The sequence below is a fragment of the Lynx rufus genome, unplaced genomic scaffold, assembly GCF_022079265.1.
Source record: "Lynx rufus isolate CCGP_SWC_20201006 ecotype Redwood Valley unplaced genomic scaffold, mLynRuf1.p SCAF_5, whole genome shotgun sequence".
Taxonomy (NCBI): domain Eukaryota; kingdom Metazoa; phylum Chordata; class Mammalia; order Carnivora; family Felidae; genus Lynx; species Lynx rufus.
Window position 1 is genome coordinate 99,621,023 of NW_025814867.1, and position 25,266 is coordinate 99,646,288.

The 25,266-nt window shown below is 39.1% G+C and overlaps 2 protein-coding genes across 3 annotated transcripts in view; one reads left to right on the forward strand and one right to left on the reverse strand.

Annotated features, from left to right (window-relative positions):
• The first annotated feature begins 2,561 nt into the window (after positions 1–2,561).
• LOC124526790 (cell surface glycoprotein CD200 receptor 1-like) lies at positions 2,562–22,201 on the forward strand. The gene is made up of 7 exons (XM_047099955.1): positions 2,562–2,737; positions 12,370–12,429; positions 15,661–15,981; positions 16,100–16,348; positions 19,625–19,650; positions 20,247–20,287; positions 21,237–22,201. Exons 1-7 carry the CDS (start codon positions 2,674–2,676, stop codon positions 21,376–21,378), a joined length of 903 nt encoding a protein of 300 aa, XP_046955911.1. The 5' UTR covers positions 2,562–2,673; the 3' UTR covers positions 21,379–22,201.
• LOC124526792 (uncharacterized) overlaps positions 18,311–25,266 on the reverse strand; it is a 46,236-nt gene continuing 39,280 nt past the window's right edge. For both annotated transcript variants that reach the window (XM_047099961.1, XM_047099960.1), the window contains one exon: positions 18,311–18,606. In XM_047099961.1, coding sequence (XP_046955917.1) covers positions 18,480–18,606 — 127 coding nt within the window. In that variant the 3' untranslated portion in view covers positions 18,311–18,479. The remainder of the gene's footprint in view (positions 18,607–25,266) is intronic.

A 25,266-nucleotide genomic window follows, 5' to 3' on the forward strand; every position in this document is an offset into this window, starting at 1 on the left:
AGACTCCACTTCCTGGATACAATTAGGATAATAGGAGCAATAGGCCACATGGGTCACACTTTCCAGGTCCAACCTTAAGTTGTGTTTTCAGTCTGCTGTAGACTGTGTACTTGTGTCTCCCTCACCCCAATTTTTGTATTGAAGCCTGTTTTTCCAGTGTGATGGCATTTGGAGGCAGAGACTTTGGGAGCTGATTAGGTTATAAGGACATAGCCTTCATGAGTGGGAGGAACGTCCAGAGAAACTGCAGAGAGCTAGCTCATCCTTTCTACCATATGAGGACATAATGAAAAATTGGTCTACGAACTAGCAAGCAGATTCTCAGCAGACACCAAATGTGTTTGGCGTCTTGTTCTTAGACTTCCCAACTCTAGAATTGCAAGAAATAAATTTCTATTGTTTATAAGTCACCCAGTCTATGGTGTTTTGTTGTAGTAGCCTGAAGAGACTAAAATAGGGGAATACACACTCTGATGCAATAAACAATCAGTTTAAATTAATTAATTAATTAATAAGTAAATAAATTAAGTATGTCACAAATTAAGGTAGACAAAACAGGATGTTTTGGCCGTTAATTAAAACAGTTAATATGGCTCAATGTAGGTTAAAATAGGTCCTTTAATGATTGAAACATTCTATAAGACCTAATCAATAATTACGTGATTATTCCCACTGGGTCCCTATTTGACACCTCAATTGCACCTGTTCTAAAACATGCAAAGAATAAATGGTGCCTCAGGGTAGCTTATTGCAACCTTAGTGCCAGTGCTGCATCCATTAAAACCCACATGCCCCAAATACAACATTATTAAAATTAGTAATGACATCTGATACGTTTTATTCAGTGCGTATTTCAGCAGTCTTTGAGTTTGCCGTCATCTCTAAAGGGGCACAATACACCTCTACTGGACTGCCCTTGGATGATCTCAGCAGCCCTGCTGTCACACTCAGGCTTTGCAGGCAGGATTTTAACTGCATCCACCTTTCCCCACAAACACAAGTATGATATTACATTAATAACATTTTCATCCAAGGAGTTTTGTTTACCATACTCACTAAGGACATACAAGTCCAACAACTTTTAATCCCTTTTGGGTTCTGGAGGTAACAGATTCTCATTTACTAATTTTACTTAATCTCCCTGATGCTGCTAAAAACAAATGACCTTACATTAACACTCATCCCCAATAAAAGGCAACTGTTTAGGGCAACTTATGTACTCAAATACCCCAAAGAATCAAGATTAAAACTGACATAGAGATCAATGGGTCAATTTTAATACAGTTCTTAATTAAAAAAATATTGTCTAGACCCATTTTTAAGGCTCTGTCTAGAGGAGTCAGTTCCCCTTCTTGAGCAACTGATTAAATCATTTCCCACCCCAATTTCCTTTATCTGGGCTTTCCCACTTCAGGCCCCAGGACTAAGTACCAGACAACTAGGAACAGGCCCATATACAGTTATGCACAGGAACCTGGAAAAGTATTCAAGTTAGCCTTTCTGGGAGCCCTTCAAACCTAACTCCACCCCACTTGCCATGCATTTGCTGCATTCTACAGCTCTAGCTCGGTGTTACACTGTCTATGAGGGCCCTGTGTGGTCCTCTGTGGCAGTGTTCTCTTTTTTGGAGCTGTAAGTAAGAAAGAGTTCTGCTTCTCATCTATTCAAATGTTTTTTTGTGTTGTGACTCACCATCAAATGAATCTTGAAATCTTCTAGAGCAAGAAGAAAGAATGTGTTCCTTGCTTCTCTCTTAGCTTCTGGTGGTGTGCTGGAAATCTTTGGAGTTCATTGGCTTGTGGAGGGTGTGCCTTGATCTCTGCCTTCATTTCTACATGGCATTCTCCATGTGTGTATGTGTCCAATTTCCCTCTTTTTGTAACGACACCAGTCATTGGATTAGGGTTTAACCTAATCCTGTGGCCTCGTCATAACTAATTAGATCTGCAATGACCCTGATCAAAATAAGGTCACGTTTGAGGAAATGAGGGTTAGAATTTCAACAGAACACAATTCAACATAATAGGAAGCCTTCATTAATCCACACATTATCTCTATCCTATCTGTGGCCATCAATTTTAATTTTTTGGTATGTACCCAAGAAAATAAAGGCCTAAGTAAAGCAAAGGATATGTACAAAACACAAATGTTCATCGAAGCTTTAATTGTATTATTCCTGAAATGGAAAATCCAAGTACACAGCAAAATAGATGAATAAATTATGGCATGGTCAGACCAAAGAACAACTTCGTAGCATTATAAAAATGAACTATGGAAAGAATTTCATTTTTATGGAGTTCAAAAACTGGCAAAATGGTGATAGAAGTCAGAGTAGAGTTTCTCTCTAGGGAAGGGATATTGACAGAGAAGGAACAGGAAGGAAACTTCTTGAAGAGTGGAAATGGTCTTACCTTGGTTTTGGAGGTGACTATCTAGGTGCATACACATGTAAAAATTCATGAAGCTATCCACTAAAAGATTTGTGTATTTTACCATGTGTAATTTATGCTTCCCAAAATGCTACTTTCTAAATGAATTGCTACATAATTCATTTTGTCACTTCAGTACTTTGCAAGAACCAATGAATTATAGGTGTGGGGTTTTTTTCTTTATCACTCAACAAAACTCAGCAACATTTCCCGTTCGTGGCTAGTCCGTGGCTAACCACTCCAAATGCATACTCTGGGGAGAATGTCAGCTTTGAGGGTACTGATCTCCATCAATATCATGGTGTCTGGTAAGTCTTATGCTGTGACATTTTTTTGCAAAAAGTAAAGATATTTTCAGTAGTGACAAGGAGGCCCTTTATCCACTCTTAAATGGTTTGTAATTTGTCCTAGTGGCAGTGATAAATTTGTTTATTATCCAGCAAACCTTCTGATCTACCCTATATCAGTGGTGCACTGACTAGTTGTCCGGCTGAGTCCAGAGTAATGTGGAGGCCCCTGAAATGGAGTGAAACTGAACTTGTGTGACTAGATAAAATGTAGTGTTTCCTCCAGTGTTTCGGTGTGCACTTTTATTGTCTCTTTGAATTCTCGTTTTTTTTTTGGACCTTATGTTTATTTGTGTGATTATTGTTTCTCCTTTGATATTTCTAGTATTTCCAGCTCACAGGCTAAGAAAGAAACCCTAACTTTCTATGGGGTTTTTAAATTTTAAAATAGAGGCAAAAAGTATATGGGGAAAATTTGATTCAGACAACAAGGATCAGAGAACATAAGAATATAGTAATGATTATCTATTCAAAGTCTCTGATTTCAACCTCACACCAGAACAAATGGAATGTTATCCCAAAGCATGAACAGTAGAACAAATGAGTGGAGGAGCTAAAATTAGAGCAGACTCAGGCAGGTGGAAACAAACTTTTGAATCAGTCCTGTCTTTCCTTCCAATCATCTGAAAGAAGTTCCAAAACATTCTGAGCAACACTGTCTTCCACATTTCCATATATGTCCAGTTAAGTGTGAGGAAAACCAGTTGTTTAGAGAAAGAAAGATGGGAATCTAGGGCCAGGAAAGATGAAAGAAATTGGGAGGGAGGGAGGAACATTTGGGAAGAACTCAGAAGACAGTGAATAGCAGATTTGACTCATGAAAAATCACTAGAGAAATACTTACATGTGGCAGGAAACAGATGGCAACAAAAAGATGTAATTGAAAAGAGTAATTAAACCTGTTCATGTAATTGACTCCATTACATATTTGGAGGGGAAAAACTGTAAAATTGAAACATGTATTTGATAAAATTAAACATCCATTTAGTATAAAAAGGTGTTTGTTCGTTTGTTTTTTGCTGTTTGTATTTTAAGACTTAATTTTTTTTCAGTGCAATTTTATGTTTACAGCAAAATTGAGAGGAAGGGGCAGAGATTTCTCATATACCTCACCTCCTAACCCCACCTAGTCACAGCTTCTATTTCATTATCAACATCCCCTCCAGAGTGTTACATTTGTTACAAGTGATGAACCTACCCTGACACATAATCATCACCCCAAGGCCATAGTTGACATAGGGTTCATTCTCAGTCTTGTGCATTCTGTAAGTTTGAACAAAGGTACAATGGCATGTATCCATTACTATAGTATCATACAGAGTAGTTTCACTGCCCTAAAAGTCCTCTGTGTTCCCTGTATTTATCCTCCCTCCCCTCTAAACCATGGAAACTGCTCATCCTTTTAGTGCCTCCACAGTTTCTGCCTTTTTCTGAATATTTTATAGTTGGAATTATATGGTATGTAGCCTTTTCATAGGCTTTTTTCACTTAGCAATAGGTATTTCAGTTTCCTCTTTGTCTTTTCATGGCTCTGTAGGTCATTCTTTTTAGCACTGAACAATATTCTGTCGTCTGCATAATCCTAATTTATTAAAGCCATTTACCTACTGAAGGGCATCTTGGTTGTTTCCAAGTGTTGGCAACTAAGAATAAAGTTGTTATTAACATCTGTGTGGGGGACTTTGTGGAGACAGAATTTTCAACCTAACTGGGTAAATACCAAGGAGTGCTTTTGCTGGATCGTTTTGTAAGAGTATGTTCAGTTGTTTTTTTTTATTTTTAAAAAAAATTTTTTTTCAACGTTTATTTATTTTTGGGACAGAGAGAGACAGAGCATGAACGGGGGAGGGGCAGAGAGAGAGGGAGACACAGAATCGGAAACAGGCTCCAGGCTCTGAGCCATCAGCCCAGAGCCTGACGCGGGGCTCGAACTCACGGACCGCGAGATCTTGACCTGGCTGAAGTCGGACGCTTAACCGACTGCGCCACCCAGGCGCCCCAGTTTTTTAAGAACTTGTCAAACCGTATTCCAAAGTTGCTGTACATTTTGCATTCCCACCAGCAATCAGTGAGTCCATGTTGCTTCCTATACTTGCCAGCATTTGGTATTATTAGTGGTGTAGATTTTGGCCATTCCTTGTGTCATTACTGTCACTCATTTCACTTCTATATAAATATACTCTATCCAATTAAACATATATAAATATATTTATATAGTTACATATTAAATATCTATATACTATATACAACATAAATATATATTCAAAGAATACATTATTTCTCTTATTATTTTGAATAAAATGTTGTCTGTTGGATCAATTAAGAAAAAGAAAAAGAAAGCTTTTATTTTACATTCTCTTATTCATTCTCCAGTTGTCTTTCTTCATTAATGTAGTTCTGAATTTCTGACTTATATTATTTCCTTCTCCTTGAAGGACTCTTAACATTTCTTACAAGGCAAGTCTACTGGAAGCAACTTCCCCCAATTTTTGTTTGTTTGAGAAAGTCTTTTATTTCTCTTTCACTTTTGAAGGGTAACTTTGTAGGATACAGAATTCTAGGGTAGTGGGTTTTTTTTATTAACATTTTTAATATTTTATTTCATTCTCTCTTTGCATGGTTTCTTAGGAGAGTTGGATACAATTCTCATCTTTATTTTTCTATGAGGTGTTTTATTTCTCTGGAGTTTTCTCAGATTTTTTTTATCTTTGATTTTGTATAGTTTGAATATGATATGCCAGGTCAAGTTTATTTCCCTCAGGTTTTTTCTTGCTTTGTATTTTCCAAGCTTCCTGGAACTTTATTTGGTATCTTATAGTAACTTGGAGAAACTCTAAGTCATTGTTTCAAAAATTTCCTCTATTCTTTTTCTCTCATTCTTCTTTCTTTTGATTTTTCCATTACACATGTTTTACACATTTTGGTAGTTGTCCCACAGTCCTTGGATACTTGTTGTGTTTTTTTTTTTAATTGTTTATTCTCTCTTTTTTCAGTTTTGGAGGTTTCTATTGATATATTCTCTAGCTTAGAGATTCCTTCCTCAGCCATATCCAGAGTATTAATAAGGTCATCAAAGACATTCTTCATTTCTGTTAATGTTTTTGATTTAATTTGCCAATTTTGCCTCATGTATTTTGAAGCTGTTACTAGGTATAGAGCCATATCTTGTTTCATTGTACCATTGTTTTACTTTATTGTATCTTGAAGGTATCATGGTTTTTATAAGTTGAAGGTATGCCAAACGTGCATTGAGTATATCTATCAGCACCATTTTTCCAACAGCATTTGCTCACTTTGTGTCTCTGTGTCACATTTTGGTAATTCTTGAAATATTTGAAGCTTTGTCATTACATTATATTTGTTGTGGTGATCTGTGATCAGTGATCTCTGATGTTATTATGTAATTGTTTTGTGGTGTCACTGACCATGTCCATATGTCCATGGTGGATGTAAGTGATACGTGTGTGTGTGTGTGTGTGTGTGTGTGTGTGTGTTTTGGCTCTTCCCCCATCTCTGTCTCCCTCTCATCAAGCCTCCCTCACACAACAATATTGATAGGTCTCCATAAGACACAACAATATTAATATTAGGCTAATTAATAACCTCCCAATGACCTCTAAGTACTCAAGTGAAAGGAGGAGTTGCATATTTCTCACTTGAAATCAAAACTTAGAAATGATTCATAAGCTTAGCCAGGAAGGCCTGTTGAAAGCTGAGACAGGTCAAAAGCTAGGCCTCTTGTGCCAGCAGTTAGCCAGGTTATGAATGTGAAGGAAAAGTTCCTGAAGGAAATGAAAGTGCTACTCTAGTGAACACACTAATGATAAGGAAGTGAAACAACCTTATTGCTGATAAGGAGAGAGTTTCAGTGATCTTGAAAGAAGACCCACACAGCTACAACATTTCCTGAAGCCAAAGCCTAATGCAGAGCAAGGCCCTAACTCTCCTTGATTCTATGGAGAGTGAAGGAGGTGAGGAAGCTGTGAAAGAAAAGTTGGAAGCTAGCAGAGGTTGGTTCATGAGGTTTAAGGAAAGAAACTGTCTCCATAACACAAAAGAGCAAGATGAAGCAGCAGGTGCTGTTGTAGAAGCTGCAGCAAGTTATCCGGAAGATGTAGCTGAGATAATGCATGAAGGTGACTACACTAGGGGCACCTGAGTTGCTCAGTGGGTTAAGCATCCGATGTTGGCTCAGATCATGATCTCATGGTTTGTGAGTTCGAGCCCCGTGTTGGGCATGTGCTGACAGCTCAGAGCCCAGAGCCTGCTTCAGATTCTGTGTCTCCCTCTCTGTCTGCCCACCCCTGTTTGTGCTCTGTCTCTCAAAAATGAATAAGTGTTAAAAAAAAAAAGTGACTACACTAGAGAACAGATTTTTAAAGAGACGAAATGGTCTTATATTGTAAGAAGATGTCATGACTTTCTGAAATTCTCTCTTTCTCGTATCCTGTATATTTGTTTTTTGCTAGTTTTCCAGTTTCAATAAGCAGTGAATCAATGAGTAAATTGAACTCTTTTGTATTATCCTAATCTGCCTAGTTATTTTTGAAGGAGTGGGGTGTGGGGGAAGCATATATTTCTTGTTTGTGTTTTAATTCTCCTTTTATTTCTTTAAACATCCTCACCACATTTATTTTATGCCCGGTGTTTCATAATTCTACTATCTGAAGTTCTGAATCTTATTCTTCTCTCTAGGAATAACAGATGGCAGATAATAAAAATAATATTATCTGACTTTATGGTTCCTTGTTTCTTCCTGTGTTTTGTAATTTTGAAATGTCAGCTCAAAATTGTGTGGCTTTGAGTCTGTAAACTGGTTTGAATATAGAAACCTGGTGAAGGTCCATGATTTTCCATTATCACAGCTGACCCCAGTTCTTACTCACTGCTCTGGACTGAATGTGTCCTCCAAAACTCTTATGTCAAAACCCAATCTCCAATGGGATGTCCTTTGGAGATGGAGCCTTTGGGAGGTAACTTTATCATGAGGATAGAGCTCTCAGATTAGTACCTTTAGAAGAAGAGACCCTCGGGCTCTGGGCTGATGGCTCAGAGCCTGGAGCCTGTTTCCGATTCTGTGTCTCCCTCTCTCTCTGCCCCTCCCCCGTTCATGCTCTGTCTCTCTCTGTCCCAAAAATAAATAAACGTTGAAAAAAAAAAAGAAGAAGAGACCCAAGAGAGCCCGCTTTTTCTCTTTCTCTCTCCCTCTGCCACTCCATGTGAGAAGACAGTGAGAAGACAGCTGTCTACAAGCCAGGGAGTGGGCTTTCATTGGACATCATGTCTGCTAGTACTTTGATCTTAGACTTCCAGCTTCTAGAACTGTGAGATAAAGTGTTTGTTATTACGCCACTCTTTGGTATTTTTGTTGCAGGAAGCAAAACTGATGTAAGACACCCATTTATCCTTGATCTGGCCATATAAGGCAAACCATACCGTCTTTGGCTGCCCTTCTCTCTTACCCTTAAGAACACTAAGATTTATCTGGCTTTTGCCCCAGATCTTTCAGGTCAGAGCCTCCTGGTTGTCATTCTGGCCTCGCTACTGTTTATAATTATGTACTTTGCCCTTGACTATTAAGTGCTGTCACCTTGTCTTGGTATTGCAGAATCCTATCACCCTCTCTGTGGCCAGCCCCACACTGTCCCACAGATGATGGGAACCTCCCTAGATAGTGTGCATGGATATCAGCAGTCTGGTGATTTGGGAGAAGGCCCACAACCCTGAACACTTCAGGGAATTTCCCTCGTGTAAATAAAAAGGAGGGTTTCAGAATTCCGTCTGCTTTTGTGGGATGGAGAGAAGACACAGAATCCTAAGACTTCCACCTCAAAGGGAACCTTGGGAATGATGAAGGTACCTCCTTAGGAAAGGTCTGAGAGACCTCCCAGAATCTCCAGCTGGGCTGACAGGTGAATATCTTTTTCTGAAGAAACCAGGCAGTAAAGACTGGTGGGAGGTGGGTGGGAGGGGTGGGTGGTGGTGATAGCTCATTCAAGTGTGAAGACACGAGCGATGCAAAGCTTCCAAAACATTCAAGGAAACATGACATCACTAAAAGAACAATATCAAGCCCCAGTGGCTGATCTCAAAGCAATGGAGCTCTGCATGCCTGACAAAGAATTCAAAAATAGTCTACTAAGGAAGCTCAGTGAGCTACAGGAGAACGCAGTTTGACCCCTAAATAAAATCTAGAAAACAATCTATGAGCAAAGGGAGTGTTCAAAAAAAGAGGTACAAATCATGTAAAGGACACAACGGCAAATTTTATGCAGAGACTACACTGAAAAATTCAATCAAGAGTTCCAACAGCAGAGTCATCAAGCAGAAGAAATAATTAGTGAACACAAAGACATGATTTGAAATCATCCAGTCAGAGATAAAAAGCAAACCAACAGAAAGAATGGAAGTGAGGGAAGAAAGTCTTGGGATGTTATGAAACACCAACAAACCAAGTAATATAGGCATTACTGGAGCCCCAGATAAGCATAAAAGAAAGGAGCAGAAAGCTTATGCAAAGTAATAATGAGAGGCAATCTCCTAAATCTGTGGGGAATGAACATCCAGATCCATGAAGACCACAGAACTTGACTGACTGTAAAGAAATCTGCCCTAAGACACATTACAATCAAATAGAAAAGAGAAACTTTTGAAAGCAGCAGAGGAAAAGTGAGTGGTCGTATATAAAGGATGCCCAGATTTCTCAGCACAGACCTTGCAGACCCAGAGAGTGGGATGATACCTTCAAAGTGCTGAAAGAAAAATCCAGCCACGGAAATCCTTCACTTGGAAAACCAGAAATAAAGGTGAGGTAAAGACTTTCCTAGAAAAAACAAGAAGCTGACAGACTTCATCAGTACTAAACCTAGCTTACAAGAAATTCTAAAGGGAGCCCTTCAAATTGAAATAAGAGGACGCTGCGCCACTTAGGTGGCTCAGTCGGTTAGGTGTATGACCCTTGCGTTTGTCTCGGGTCATGATCTCTTGGTCGTGGGGTTGAACCCAGATTGAACTCTGTGGTGACAGTGTGGAGCCAGGTTGGGATTCTCTCTCTATTCCTCTCACTCTGCACCACCCCAATCGAACTCTCCCAAAAACAAATAAAGTGAAAATAAATAAATAAATAAATAAAATGAAACGAGAGGGTGCTAACCAGCAACATGGTGACATATGTAGAGTAAAACACATTGGTAAAGGCCAATATATAATTAAATTCAGAATAATGTAATCCCATAGTGGTGGTGTGTGAATTACTTTTAACACTAGTACACATGCTTAAAAAAACTTCTAAAAATAATTATAGCTATAATAATCTGTTAGTGAATACACAAGTTAAAACTATGTAAATTGTGACATCGGTAAAAGAAAATGAGGGAGGAGATGTAAAAATATTGAGTATTATATGCAATAAAATTACACTGTAATCAGCTTAAAGTAAGTATAAGGTGTTGTACATATGCCTCATAGTTACCGCAAAGAAAAACATTTTGTAGATACAAAAAGATATAGAAAAAGAAATCAAATCATACTGCAAAAAAAAAAAAATCATCAAATCACAAAGGAAGCCAGCAAGAGAGGAAGAAAGGAATAACGGAACTTCAAAACAGTCAGAAAACAATGAACACAATAGCAATAGTACGTACTTACTTTCCTATCAGTTGTCTTAATATAAATATAGGGGTACCTGGGTGGCTTAGTTGGTTGAGTATCTGACTTTAGCTCAGGTCATGATATTGTGGTTTGGGAGTTGGAACCCCATATTGGGAGCCTGTTTGGATCCTCTGTCCTCCTCTCTCTGCCCCTCCCCTGCTTGTTCTCCCTCTCTCTCTCTCTCTTTCAAAAATAAATAAACATTTAAAAAATTAAATGGACTCAATTCTCCAATCACATGGTATATAGCGGGCAAATGGATAAGAAACCAAGATTCAACAATATGCCACCTACAAGAGACTGACTTTAGCCAAGAATATACGCAGGCTGAAAGTGAATGGATGGAAAAAGGTGTTCCAGGGAAATAAAAACCAAAAGAAGGTAAGGATAGCTATATTTAATATTAGAGAAAATAGACTTTAAGTCAAAAACTGTAAACAAAGACAGAGATCTTCACTCTCTAAAGGTAAAGAAGTCATTTCATCAAAAGAATTTAACATTTGTAAATATTTATGCATCCAACATCAGAGCACTAAATATATAGAGCAGATATTAACAGACCTGAAGAAGAAATAGAAAACAATACAGCACTTACAGGGAACTGTAACAACCCACACTGAGAAATGAACAGATGATTCCAAATAAAACCAATAAGGAAACAATGGACTTGAACAACACTGTAGGCCAAATGGCCTAACAGACATGTATAGAACATTCTTTCCAACAACAGCAGAATACATTCTTCTCGAGCACACACAGAATATTCCACAGGATAAATCATAATTTAAAAAAATTGTTGTGTTTTACTTCATACAGATCTTTTCAGAACCCAGATTTGAAGTAGATTAGGACTAATCTGATTGTCAGAAAAGTCTTTGATTGTCAGAAAGTCTAAGGGAAGGAATACATGCGGGTCTCAGGAAGGATGGAATTAGAAACTTTAGCTAGTTTCTTTCTCTCTCTCTCTCTCTCTCTGCTTCTGCTTCATTCTTCCCAGGATAGATGCATTAGTCAGCAGTCCTTGGGGAAACAGAATAATGGCGACAGAAAGGAAAGACAGAAGGAGAGAGGAAGGGAGGGGAAAGAGAGAGACTTTTTAATGAATTGGTTCACATGATTGTAGAGGCTTGGCAAGTCCAGAATCAGCAGGCTGGGCAAGCAGCTGGACAGCCAGGAAGAGGAGCAGTTTGAGTCTGAAAGCAGACTGCTATAGAATTTCCCTTTCCCAGCAGGTCAGTCTTTTTTTAAATAAGACCTTCAACTGTTTGGACAAGGCCCACGCACATTATGGAAGGTAATTTCCTTTACTGAAAGCCTATCTATTTAAATGTTAGAATCTTATCTAAAAAAATACCTTCACAGAAACATCGAGAATTGTGTTTAACTAAATATGTCTAGGAACCATGGCCTCACCAAGTAGACACATAAATTTAGCGATCGCTGTAAGAAAAGGGGAGGAAAAGAAGAATGGACTATTCTCAATCTGGTTCCAAAATTCTCGTGAAAGTACTCTCATTTGTGCAGCTGGGTGAGGTGCCCACCAGTGTATTGAACAACTTTAATCAGGGGGTGGATCTGGAGAAAACACTATACTCAGTCCCCTTCATGTGAGGTACCCATGATGGAACAATCCACTGTGGCTAGGAGAGGAGTGGAGGCAGGGTTACCCTGGAGAAAATTATTGTCAAGTACAGAGCAAGGTGTCTCATAAATGGGAAATCATTGATGAAGAGCTTATGGCATAATTTTTAAATGTTAACATGGTTTTCAACATAATGATGGAATAACTTCTAGTTCTTGTTTTGTAAATCTTTTTTGTGGAATTTAATTACAAATAACTGATTGTCTATCATAGTGTATGTAAGATGTGGATAAACAGTGGCTTGCACTCCATTTAAGTCTCTAAAATTGGTCTCATTCACTTTTCTCTCAATATTTTCTAGCTTCAACAAACAGTTCACTTATGGACAGACAACAGAGAAGTTTCATACTCCCTGTGGAAGGTAATATGATTTTTAATTTTTTTCTAGAGGTCAGTGCTAAAGGGAAAAGTGTTGAACTTCCTCAGGAACAGAGTTGATGGTCTGGTCACGGGGCCATCCTGAGCCCGGTTGAAGAGTATGATGGTCTGAGTGCTGAGGTGTGAGGGACCCTGAATGACCCCGGGCCTCCTCCCCCCAGGCAGTGCACATTCCATCTGAGGATTATGGAGCTCTCCCTGTCAGGCACTGTGCTAGGTCATGTGGGGAACACGGGGACAAACAAGAGTAGCTAGAGCACCACAGCACCCTAAGGGGCTCATATTGCGGGGGAGCCCAGATGTCAGCACAGATGGCATTTGACAGAGGAGATGAGCACTCACATCAAGTGTGCTGGGAGTGTAGAGGAGAAGGCGAAGCAGCAAGGCTCTGAGAAGGCTTCACGGCAGGTGCAGCGTGTGAAATGGCTCTTAGGGGAAGAGGAGCATTTTCGTGGACAGAGAGTGGTCTGTAGCCCACCCCAGTCTGCAGGAACGATGTGAGGAAAGACCCAGATATGCAGTGGTGCTTGGTGTTTTCTTTGTGAAGTGTGTGGGCGACTGAGGGGTGATAAGATGGCAAAGGTGAGTCCATCTGCAAAAGAGGGCTTTCAAGGGCAACACAAGGACATGTAAGTGCTGTCTTCGGGCAGGGAGAGGTCTCTGAGGGGTGTTAGATGGAGGGGATCACACCCGTGTCCCAGAATCCTGGACCTGCTGCAAGGTCAGGTGTGAACCGAAGAGGGGAGAGATTTGAGACGGACACAGATGTCAGGAGACTTCTGCAGGAATCCAGGTGTGTGGTGATGGGGTTGTAATCTAAGATCTGGCAGTGAGGACAGAAAGGAAAAGCCCCAAATCTCATAGGGATTGGTCTGTGTGCAGAAGGGCTGGAGGAGCCTGGAGGAGAGTCATAGACACAGGATGCAGAGAAGCTGGAAGGTGACTGCTGGTTCTGGAGCCAATAGGAGAATCCACCTGCTATCCCTCTGTGACCAGGAGGTGAAATCACGGTAGTTGATCACAGGGCTGTGAGGAGATTATATTTGTTAGACAGGTGGCAACCCCACTGAGTTTGGGGGAGTGACTGGTCACTGGTAAATTATCACAACAGGTGTGAATAGAGAAAGAGAAGGATTAAGAAAGGGTGACTAACAGGAATCACAGAAGTCCCATCACAGGTGAAGGGGGATTGCTGGAGGGTCCTAGAGCAGAGGAAGGTGAAAGAACAGAGATTGTCCATGGTGCTTGTGATCCTCACCCTGGGAGCCACTTCTCTGGAGATGGCACCCCTGTTAAAAATGCATATGATTATTTGATTAGCTAGTAATTTCCTTTTAAAGAAGAGACTCAGATCTTGAGAATAAATAGCAGGCAAAATATTAAAACCTTAGACTGTTCACAAGCAGAAGTGCAAACCCCTGAGAACACAAAAGAACATTCACAACGTGTTCTTCACCACCCTCTTCCCTATTTGATTTCATCTTCAGTATCTTGTTTTTTGGGCACATGGATGTTCACCCACACCCCCTCTAGCTGTTCTCTAAGCAGCTAACTTTTTGCTTGTCTCCAACCTTGGCCAAGGCTCATTTTCACTGTGTACATGGGGTGCCACTTGTAGTGGTGAATGGATCATGGATTTCACTGCCCTCTCAGATCTGCTTTAAAATCTGCCCACCACCCCCCATTGAGGTACATGGGTGGCTCAGTCAGTTAAGCATCTGACTCTTGATTTAGGCTCAGGTCATGATTTTATGGTCGTGAGTCAAGCACCGTCTGGGTTCCATGATGGGCTGGGTGTGGAGCCTACTTAAGTTTCTCTCCCTTTCTTTCCCTCAGCCACTCTCTCAAAAATAAATAATAAGTAAATAAGTAAATAAGTAAGTAAATAAATAAATAAATAAATAAATACATAAATAAAATATGTAAGTAAGTAAATATCCTCTCTTGCTTCCTGTAGTTATGGGATCTTGATTGGTTTGTGAAATGCGAGGGCATGAGTCCATCATCACAGAAGAGGCAGGGTACACCAAAAAAGGAGAGGAGGGATCTCAAACGAGAGTTTAGCACCCACAAGCTCCATGCACAAAACAATTTTGCCCCATCACGCTAGTTCTGCTCAATGTAAAGTGATGAGCTCCTTGCCAGTCAGCTGGGTGCATGGACCCTGACTTCCTTAATCCTCTCTCAGCAAACCCCTCCCAGTCAGGGACCCATTATGTTGTATGTCGCAGGGCTTAATTTTGACTTTAAAGTTGGACAAAAGGAGTGAATTTATGTAATTCTTGTAATTCGAATATAGAGACGCAATCTGTGAGCAGAGTTCACAGTTGAACTGTTTGGCAGTGTACGTGTGACTCAATAGGAAGGAAGGAAGGAAGATCTGTTGATTTTACTGATTGTGATTCTCCAAAAATAAAATTAGCTTTAAAAATATCCAGATTGGTCAACATGAATCCCATCTTATGTTTTTAATGAGTATGTTTGTCCAAATTGCCACTCTTAGGGGTAAGCATTTAGTTCTGATATTACAGATTCATTCTCTCTCATTAATACTTAGGAGGAGAGGGGTGGGTGGGTGGCTCACTTGGTTAAGCATCTGACTTCAGCTCAGGTCATGATCTTGTGGTTCGTGAGTTCAAGCCCTGCATCAGGCTCTGTGCTGACAGCTCAGAGCTTGTAGTCTGCTTCAGATTTTCTCCCTGCCCCTCCCCCCACTCACACTCTCTCTCAAAAATAAATAAACATTAAAAAATTTTTTTTAAAATTCTAGGTGGAAAAAACCAAATCATCAGTTTTTCTAGTTTCTATCCTAGTTAGCATGAGTTACAGGATAAATCTAATAGTCTCTATGACAAAAAGATTAGATTTAGATGATTTTGTCTGTTAATTCATATTGTGTTTTCTTGTTTGTTTCTTACATATCAAAGCCTGTGAATCAATGTACAAATGCTTAAAATATTACTCACACTGAAAATAGGTATAGTTTATCTAAGACCACAGTATAAAGGAGAAAAATGGGTTCATCTTTGGATTTGTTTTAATGTGTTGTATGCGTTTTGCACATGTTTAATTTTTTATGTAAGCCTAATATTTTTGGAATAAGGTTACCAGCAAAGTCATGTTCTAGTATACTTTAAATATTATGTCGTAGAAAATTTAACATGGATTTCTTTTTCAACTTTTTCTTCATCATTTGCTTTGTGTGTGTGTTCAGCTAACACTTCCCTGTCTAAGCCTGTGGATACAAAGGCTGTGCTCTCTTGCCCTCCGATCACCCAGAAAGCTGTGCTGGTAACAATAAGGTGGGAAATAATCCTCAGAGACAAGCCTTCCTGCACTAGAGCCTACAGGAGAGATACAAATGAGACCAGGGCCATAAACTGTAGTGACAAGACAATATCCTGGGACTCCAGACCTGATCGGAATCCCGCCCTTCAGATCGATCCAGTGGCCATCACTCATGATGGATATTACAGGTGTGAAGTGGTCACAACTCATGGGCATTTCTATCATGGATATCACCTGAAAGTGTTAGGTAAGGAGCATCGTATATTGTGGGATGTCAGATAACCAGATTTGGACTGAAACAGATGTCTCTCTCTATTCCATATCCGTATGTTAAGACTGACGCATTTTCCCCTGCATCTCTGCAGTGCCCCCCGAGGTGACCCTGTTTCAACTTGAGAATGGAACTATCGTGTGTAGGGCAGCTGCAGGGAAGCCAGCGGCGCAGATCTCCTGGACCCCAGGGGGAGATTGTCACACTGTGGAAGAGCCACTGGGCAATGACACAGTGACCGTCCAGAGTTCGTGCCGCTGGGAGGACCACCGGGTATCTAAGGTGTCCTGCTCTGTGTCCCATCTGACTGGCAACATGAGTCTTTCCATTGAGAGGAATTCTGGTTAGTAATTCCAGCTTTTGTATGATGATTTCATTCCTTCAGAGAAGCTATGGAAGAATGAAAAAGGAGTGTATGGTCAATTTCACTCAAGGATAATTTCTCCAGCCCCTCTTTTATGTCCTTCTTCTCCACCATTGAGAATTATGTCCAGAAGACTAATGCAGAAGTTTGTTTTAAGAAGCCATATTTCAAATGATGTTTACTTTTTAATAATTATAATAAAATAATTTAATAATTTAAATTATTAAATGTAATTATTTCTGTTCTGTGCAAGTAATAACTTGCCTTGAGTAGTGAATGTACTATTAAAATAATACTTATGGTTTTAGGAGAAGAATAAAGTGTATTTTTAAGTGATTATTTATGCTTTTTAAGAAGGATCCAGTCACTCATAAGTTTTCTTCACAATTTTTTTGGTAGGATTTTATTTTCCAGGTTCTTCTATAATTTCTTAGCTATAGCATAATAACCTCAATGATCAATTTAAAGTTTACGCTAGGTACTTCTTAATTGTCACTAAACTCACTGACAAAATTAGGAAACTCCTCTTAATGCTATTTTCACATGGTCAAATGTATAGATAATCCATCTGTTCCTTTTTTTTTTTTTTTTTGAAGACATCCCTTCCTGAGTTTTTACACACTCTTGTTCCAATCTGGCCTGCTGAGTCACTAGACCTGCTGCACAGATATTGTCCTGGAGACTTTCCTTCCCTCGGTCCGTCCTCTGCTTGATTCCATGTCTGTTTAATTGAGTTTCTTCTGCCTTCCTGACATTTGCTAGTTTTAATGTCTTTGTTTTAGGTATGAAGCTTTTCTTTGGTAATCCTTGGTTCTCCAATCATTTCAGAGTGAGCATTCAAAACTGAGCTGATTGGAAGCTATGCTGTCTGTGAGTGGTCCTGCCAACCAGTTGGCATCAATAGGCAGAAAGAGGGAAAATGAACTTCTCTTTTCTAATGACGGATTCTTTAATTACCTGAAGGTCTTTGAGTCTGTTCGGGTTCTGCAGAAAATAAGTCTCCAGTCAATTGTCTCAGTGGTATAAGGCTGACTGTTAGTGTTATGGGAGCAGGGAAATAGAGGGAAGTTGTGTGTGTGTGTGTGTGTGTGTGTGTGTGTGTGTGTGAGAGAGACAGAGACAGAGACAGAGACAGAGAGAGAGAGAGAGACTGTTCAGAACTCAGCCTTTCTTTAGCATCTCTCTTTAGTCTGGCACTTCATCTCCACCCTCCACTGTCTGGATCCTTGACTCTGGATTCTCTCCAGTTCACTTTTTTCTGGGTCACACTTCCTGTTTCCTGCTGTTTGCGGAAGGTGCACAGGGTGCGAGTGGACTGGGCAGCCTACCTCTTCTCAATACAGACCTTCAAAGAAGCTTCCAACTGTTAGCTCACGCTTCACCCCCCATGTACCCCTTCTTATACATTTAGCCCTTCCTGTTCTGGAGTCTTCTAGATGTTCTGTGGGCACTAACATCCTTCTGTTATTCCACCCTAAAGGACTTGCCTTCTTCTGTTCATTTTTCACCTTAAAACAAGTTGAAATATTTCATCTGCTTGTCTTCCTCCATGTTCTCTTTGTCTTGGCGAGTCTATACTTAAAAAAATTACCTACTGATATTTTAGTCAGTTTTAAGAAGGAAGAAGAGAAGAACCCATGTCTTTAAACCACCACTTTCCAATATCCATTCATAAAGTGATTTAAAAAAGGATTTTAGCAGCATTTCCTGAGAAGAGTAACTGTGCCCTGGTTGTGTATGAAATTCGACCACCCGGTGATACCATACGCTGTCCTACCTATAGAACCTCAGGGTTGAAGGACTGTCTGGTCCACTCCCAGCCAGTGCAGGGTATCCTTCCTGTCTCACTTGGAGGGCAGATCTTCAGCCTCTGAGGTTACACTTCTAATGAAAGACGGTGCATTAGTTTTCAAGAGGGGGTTTCAAAATGGTGTTGTTGATTTTAACTGCAAAGAGATGTTTATTTTCAAATAAAATACAGAGAAATGCAATGTGTCAAAACAAACTGTTGAAGGAAGGCAGAGGGACTGGACGGCAGGCTGCTTAGTCTCCTCTCACCTCCCTCTGCTGGGGGACCCATTCAGGGAACAGCAGGAGCCAGGTCTTAAAATCACTGCCTCTCAGAGCTGGCAATTCCTTTGGTGACTTCTTCTGTTGTCAGACTGAGTTTTATATGGCTGACAGCGTTTAATACATGATGGAAATTTGCCTCCATGCATTCAGTCAGTTTCAAGGCCCTGGAAGAACAGTGACCTCAGAATTAGGTTATTTTTCCAACTACCGCCATTACAACTCCCCATTTATTTCTGAATTGTGGAGACGAGAAACACCCTGCTATTACTATTACCAAGATATCTACTTTCCATATCTGTCCTGTATGAATTCATCAGTCATGAATCCTTAAAGCCACAAAATCCTGACTTAGGATGATGTCTTGCCAGAAACCTTAGGATCAGAACAGATAAAGCAACTTTATTATAACCATTATTTGGACTCTTAATGGCTCAGAAATGTTTACAATAAAATCACAGAAGTGAATTTCATGAACTATGAGACATCCTTGAAACATTATACACACACACACACACACACACACATACACATACATATGTGTGTGTGTATGTGTGTGTATATTTATACATATATAATTTTATGAGTATATATTTATTTTCAATAAACTTTAGTTTTTAGAGAAGTTTTAGGTTCACAGCAAAATTGAATGGAAATCACAGAGTTCCCATATAACCTCTGCCCCACTACATTCACACCCTCCTCCCCTGCCTCCATCACTTATGCCACCCGGGTACATTTGGAATAGTCGATGAGCCAACGTTAACACAACATTATCACTCAAAGTACATAGTTTAATTAAGGGTCACCCTAGGTGTACCTTCTGTGAGTTTTAGCAACTATGCAGATGGCAGGGATCCCCCATTGTAGTTTCACACAGAGTAGTTTCACTGTCCTAAAAGTCCTCCAGTCTTCACCTATTCCTCCCTCCCTTCACCCTAACCCCTAACAACCCCTGATCTTTTCACTGTCTCCATAGTTTTGCCTTTTCCAGAATGTCACGTACATGGAATCATACAGAACGTAGCATTCTCAGACTGGCTTCTTTCACTTAGTAAGATGCATTTAATTTCTTCTGTGTCTTTTCATGTCTTGGCAGTTCATTTCTTGGTAGTGCTAAATAATATTCCCTTGTCCGGATGTACCACAGTTAAACCATGTATTTTTTTGTGTCTATATTTACAGGAGACCAGTTACCACAAAAATTTGTTGTATGTATCACCTTCTTTATTTTGATTACTTTGGTCATTGTGGGATCCATTTGCCTTTTGAAAATCGATGTCTGCAGGTATTGACAAATGTTTTTTCTTCCACAGCTTTATTAAGCCAGAAGGGGTCAGAAATAGAGAAGTGACAGGTGGAATTAATATGCTAACATCAACTACCCATAATCAAAAAGCATGTCCTAAATGTCTTAGATTTGGACTACTCTAAATGACAGGAGGGATTTTGCTTGGTCACTTAGGCGTGCAAGCACAGTGAATTAGTCCATTTAAGACAGGATCTTGGGAGAGATAGTGTATACTAAATTTCTAAACCAGTAAATAGTAATTCATTTTATGTCACATATTTTCCATATATTAGGCTTCTGTTTCATAATTCCACTTCCTTTTCCAAAATCTGGAATTATCTTGTCTACATGTATTAACCAAAAGCATCATTCTTATTTCTGGTAGTTCAGGTCTGATTTTATGTATTCTATCAAATATGAATCACACTTGTCAATAGTATATTTTTTTGTTTTCCCATTTTTAACTAAATAATGATGTTTCCTTCATTCACTCCAGCTTATTTTTATATTTTGCAGAAAATACTAATTAAACAGAAGTTACTTCAGTTGTTGAGGAGGTAAGATAACATTAAAAAGAATATTTGCAAACTTTCAAGCCATAAAGTCAAAATATAGCTACATAATTTTTAATTTGCATTATATTAGTATTTTAATTGGAAAGTAAAAATTCTAATTTTATAATGCTCATAGTCAGGCATACTTGTTTTGTTAATTATCTACCATGTACTATTTATATGTACCCTAAACCATATTTTCATTTCAAGAACTGTATGTTACAAAACACAGAATGTTTGCCTCATTTAGACTATAATCTTTGGAGAAAATGATTTGGTTTTTCCTTCCCTATGAAACCATCTCTAATCCTTGACTTCCCTTTCTCAATACTATCATCATTTTCCTCTTACCTGGGCTTAAATCTTATCCTGCTCCAAATCTCATAACTAGTAGCTTACCAAGTCTTTGACCCTCTCCTTTGAAATACCTTTCATATTACTTCATTTCTTCTCCATTTCCACTTTCACACAATCTTTTTCTTTTTTTTTTTTTTTATTTATTTATTTATTTTTTTTTAATTTTTTTTTTTCAACGTTTATTTATTTTTGGGACAGAGAGAGACAGAGCATGAACGGGGGAGGGGCAGAGAGAGAGGGAGACACAGAATCGGAAACAGGCTCCAGGCTCCGAGCCATCAGCCCAGAGCCTGACGCGGGGCTCGAACTCACGGACCGCGAGATCGTGACCTGGCTGAAGTCGGACGCTTAACCGACTGCGCCACCCAGGCGCCCCCACACAATCTTTTTCATTTGACACTGAGACCTGCATAATCAACAATTTTTTTGATAAAATAACAGAAAAGAGTCTTTCTCTTATGTCCATGCAAGCCTAGAGATGCAAATACAAGCACTATTGGTAGAAACTAAAGCTGTGGACACCAATTAGGAAAACGTAGGTAATTAGTGACTTCTGGCTTTTGTGAATGGATTTTGACTTTGAGTTCTTTCTTAGGATGAAATGCAATCCTATGCCGGCTACACAGAGAAGAGCAATCTATGACACTGTGAGCAGAGTGAGGAGGTCTCAGGTGTTACAAAACGAAGTTGATGGGCTTCATAAGTTCCTTGAATCTAGCACCAGAAGAAATGAATAAAGAAACAGTAAAGCTACTCTTTTGATTTTCTTAGAATTCTAGAATGGAAAATATAATCAGTCTTTGAGATCTTTTAAAAAAACACAGGCAGAGCTATTGCGTTCATTTGAATGGTTACAAAAATTCCATTTTATGGTTATGTGAAAATTTAGTTAACCATAGACCTAATTATGGACATTTAGATGATTTAAATTTTGTTTGTTTTGCTATTATAAACAATACCACATAGATATATATCTTTGCATTTGCTTGAGTATATTTGTACAATAATTCCCTTGGGAGGAATTAGAAATTCCTTGAGGGGAATTGTGCATTTTCATTATTGACTGATATGTCAAGTTGTATCAATTTACATTCCTTTCAACTGTATTTGATTCTGTCTTTTCCTATACCATTACTTTTATATCTGCAAGATTGCCACTTTTTGTTTTTAATCAACCAGTTAATAAATATGATGTCAGAGTATAATAAGAATCACACTATTTAACAAATCTGGATTTATGTTTTTGTCATTTTTGTGGGAAAGAGCAGGAATGAGAGAGGGAACACACGTGAGCAATTAGTATTCTGAATGCATTCTATGGCTATAGAGATATTGGTAACTAATACCTAACATTTTTGCAGATGTGATAAATTGAAAATGTGTATTTTTATGGTATACAATTTATTGTGAGGTATTGAGCAAGTAACAGATTTTCATTGACTACATAAGCAGCTAAATATGCATTATGAAGAATTTGGGTATCCATAAAATATGGTGCATGTGATAAGAGGATAGCTAATGGATGACATGACCTTGCCCTATTATTTAGGTGGAATACAGTATTCATCATGTGTACATTGTTTATAATATTTTCAAAAAATTTTTAATTTTGAAAATTTATGAAAAAAATCAGTCTGCTTCTCCATGGCAGGAAAAACATTAAACATTTTCACCATGGTAGGGGCTCCTGGTTGGCTCGGTCGATTAAGCGTCCAACTCTTGACTTTTGCTCAGATCATGATCTCACGGTTTGTGGGATCAAGCCTCATGCACTGTCACCGCAGATCCTGCTTGGGATTCTCTCTCCCCTTCCCTCTGTCCTGCCCCCTACATGTGTACCTACACTCTCTCTTTCTCTGTCTCTCTCAGAATAAATGGATAAACTTTTTTCATCATGGTAGAAATTAAAACGAAATCCATTCATTTTTCAATTATGCCTTTTGAAACACTTAAGACATCTTCTGTCACTGTTCTCCCTCCAGCCAGTTTGGCTACACTAGGCTTTATCTTTAAAATATTTTTCATTTATTTTGGAGGTAAAACTAATGTAATGACATTTGGCACATGATTTTCACCAAACCATTTTGACACCATTTGCTATAACAAAAAAAACAATCCATTAAGTTTCTCCACATAAGTTTATCAAGTAATGCACACAACAGACACCATAACCCTGTCCTTGACATTCTTAATTCTCCATCCATCCTTGCTTGGGAGGAGACTCACAGTTAAATGGGTTCAAAACAAAGCAAAGCAAAATTGTATTTACATCTTAACTTGCTAATGTCACAACAGCCATGTAAATGACACTTTAAAGACTTCAAGATAGTGTATAATGCTAAATTACATTGTACAGGAAATGATTGTATTAAAGTCTTCCATTACAGGGGTGCTAAATGCGGTTGAACATCAGAATCATGTGAGGAAATACAAAATTATATAGATCACCCAAATGCAGTTTAGATCCGCCGAATCAGAAAAACATGGAAACTAAAACAGGCTCTCCAGGAAGCAGAGGCTGAGATGGAGTTAGGAGCAGTAAAGGTTAATTGGGAGAGAGGGCTTATACCTGTGAAAGATGAAAGGGGCAGGAAGTAGGAGAGGGGAGGCAAAGCCTTCAGCCCCTGCTGCTGATCTGAGTCAAACCTGTGAAAGGAAAGGAGAGGGAGCAGGATACAAGGGCCTCAGATCACATACAGAACTGCCAAATTCTTCGCCAAACCCATGAGAAGCCCTGGAGCAAAGATGACTTGTATGAAGTATCTTAAAAGAGCAGGAATGGCCAAACCCTAATGTGCCTTCATGCATAGTCATTGTCTGGGAAGAATATGGCCTCAACTCAAAAGTTGAAATGGAGGAGCGCCTGGGTGGCTCAGTCAGTTGAGCATGAGACTTCAGCTCAGGTCATCATCTCGTGGTTCAGGAGTTCCAGACCTGCATCAGGCTCTGTGCTGACGGCTCAGAGGCTGGAGCCTGCTTCGGATTCTATGTCTCCCTCTCTATCTGACCCTCCCCCACTCATACTCTGTCTCTCTCTTTCTCAAAAATAAATTAAAACATTAAAAAAAAAAGCTGAAATGGATCCTGAAGCCATTAACTGCTGGAGACCATCAACACATTGCATTCCTTGTGTTTGAATGGTGAGTTCTCTATCGATGGGAAATGTGAACCACTTACCTCCCTGGCTGCCCAGTCCATCTTTTCCAGCTTTCACTGGTTAGTATTTGCCTGGTATGCCATTGACTCTGTATCTTCAACTTCTCTGTGACATTTTATTTTAGGTATACCTGTTACAAAGAACTACAGCTTTTTAATAAAGCAGATATGGCTGCTTTTTATTAACTCTTTGAAAATTTTAACTTTTAAGACAAGAATGTAAACTATACACATTTGTTGTAGTTACTTACATATTTGGTCATATTTCTACAATCTTATACATCTTATTTAGTATGTTTTTTCCCCCTGCCTTGTTTTATTTTTTTCTCTTACTCTGCCTTGCTGGATTGGCTAATATTCTTCCTCTTTTCTTTCTTTTCCCTTGGTAGTTTAAAAGATAGCCATTGTGATCTACATCTATCAGTGGTTGTGCTTTATTTCCAAACACCTAAAGACAGCTTTGTTTTTTTAAAATTTTTTTTAATGTTTATTTATTTATTTTTGAGAGAGAGAAAGACAGAGCACGAGCAGGGGAGGAGCAGAGAGAGAGGGAGACACAGAATCCAAAACAGGCTCCAGGTTCCGAGCTGTCAGCACAGAGCCCAACACGGGGCTCGAACTCACAAACCATGAGATCATGACCTGAGCTGAAGCTGGATGCTCAACCGACTGAGCCACCCAGGCACCCCAAGACAGTTTTATTGTAGTTTAATTGATATAACTATTTGTTACATTTTGTGCATATTTCAAGGGTACAATTTGTTACATTTTGACATAGTTTTACATTTGTGAGCCATCAGCACAGTCAAGATAATGAACTTGGGGCACCTGCGTGGCTCAGTGGGCTGAGCATCCAACTTTGGCTCAGGTCATGATCTCACGGTTGGTGGGTTCGAGCCCCGTGTCTGACTCTGTGATGACAACTCAGAGCCTGGAGCCTTCGGATTCTGTGTCCCTCTCTCTCTCTCTGCCCCTCCCTGATCGCATTCTGTCTCTCTTTCAACAATAAATGAATATAAATAAATAAATAAATAAATAAATAAATAAATAAATAATTGTTTAAAAAGATAATTAACTTATCCATCACCCCCACATTTTCTTGTTTTTCTTTGTAATCCTACCCTCAAACTCTTGTTCTCCTTCAAGGAGCCACTGATCTGCTTTCTGTCATTATATATCAATTTACATTTTCTAGATTTTTATATAAATGTGATCATACAATATGTACTCCTTTTTGTGGAGGGGGGAATCTGGTTTCCTTTCCTGAACATAATGATTTAATATAAGGTCACACATTAAATTTCATTATTTTTATTGCTAAATAGTATTTCATTTTGTGAATATACCACAGTCTGTTTATCCATTTACCTATTGATGGATACCTGGGTTGTTTACAGTTTTAGGCAATTGCAAATAAAGCTGCAAACATTCCTATGCAAGTATTTTTGTGGACATGTGCTTCTATTTTC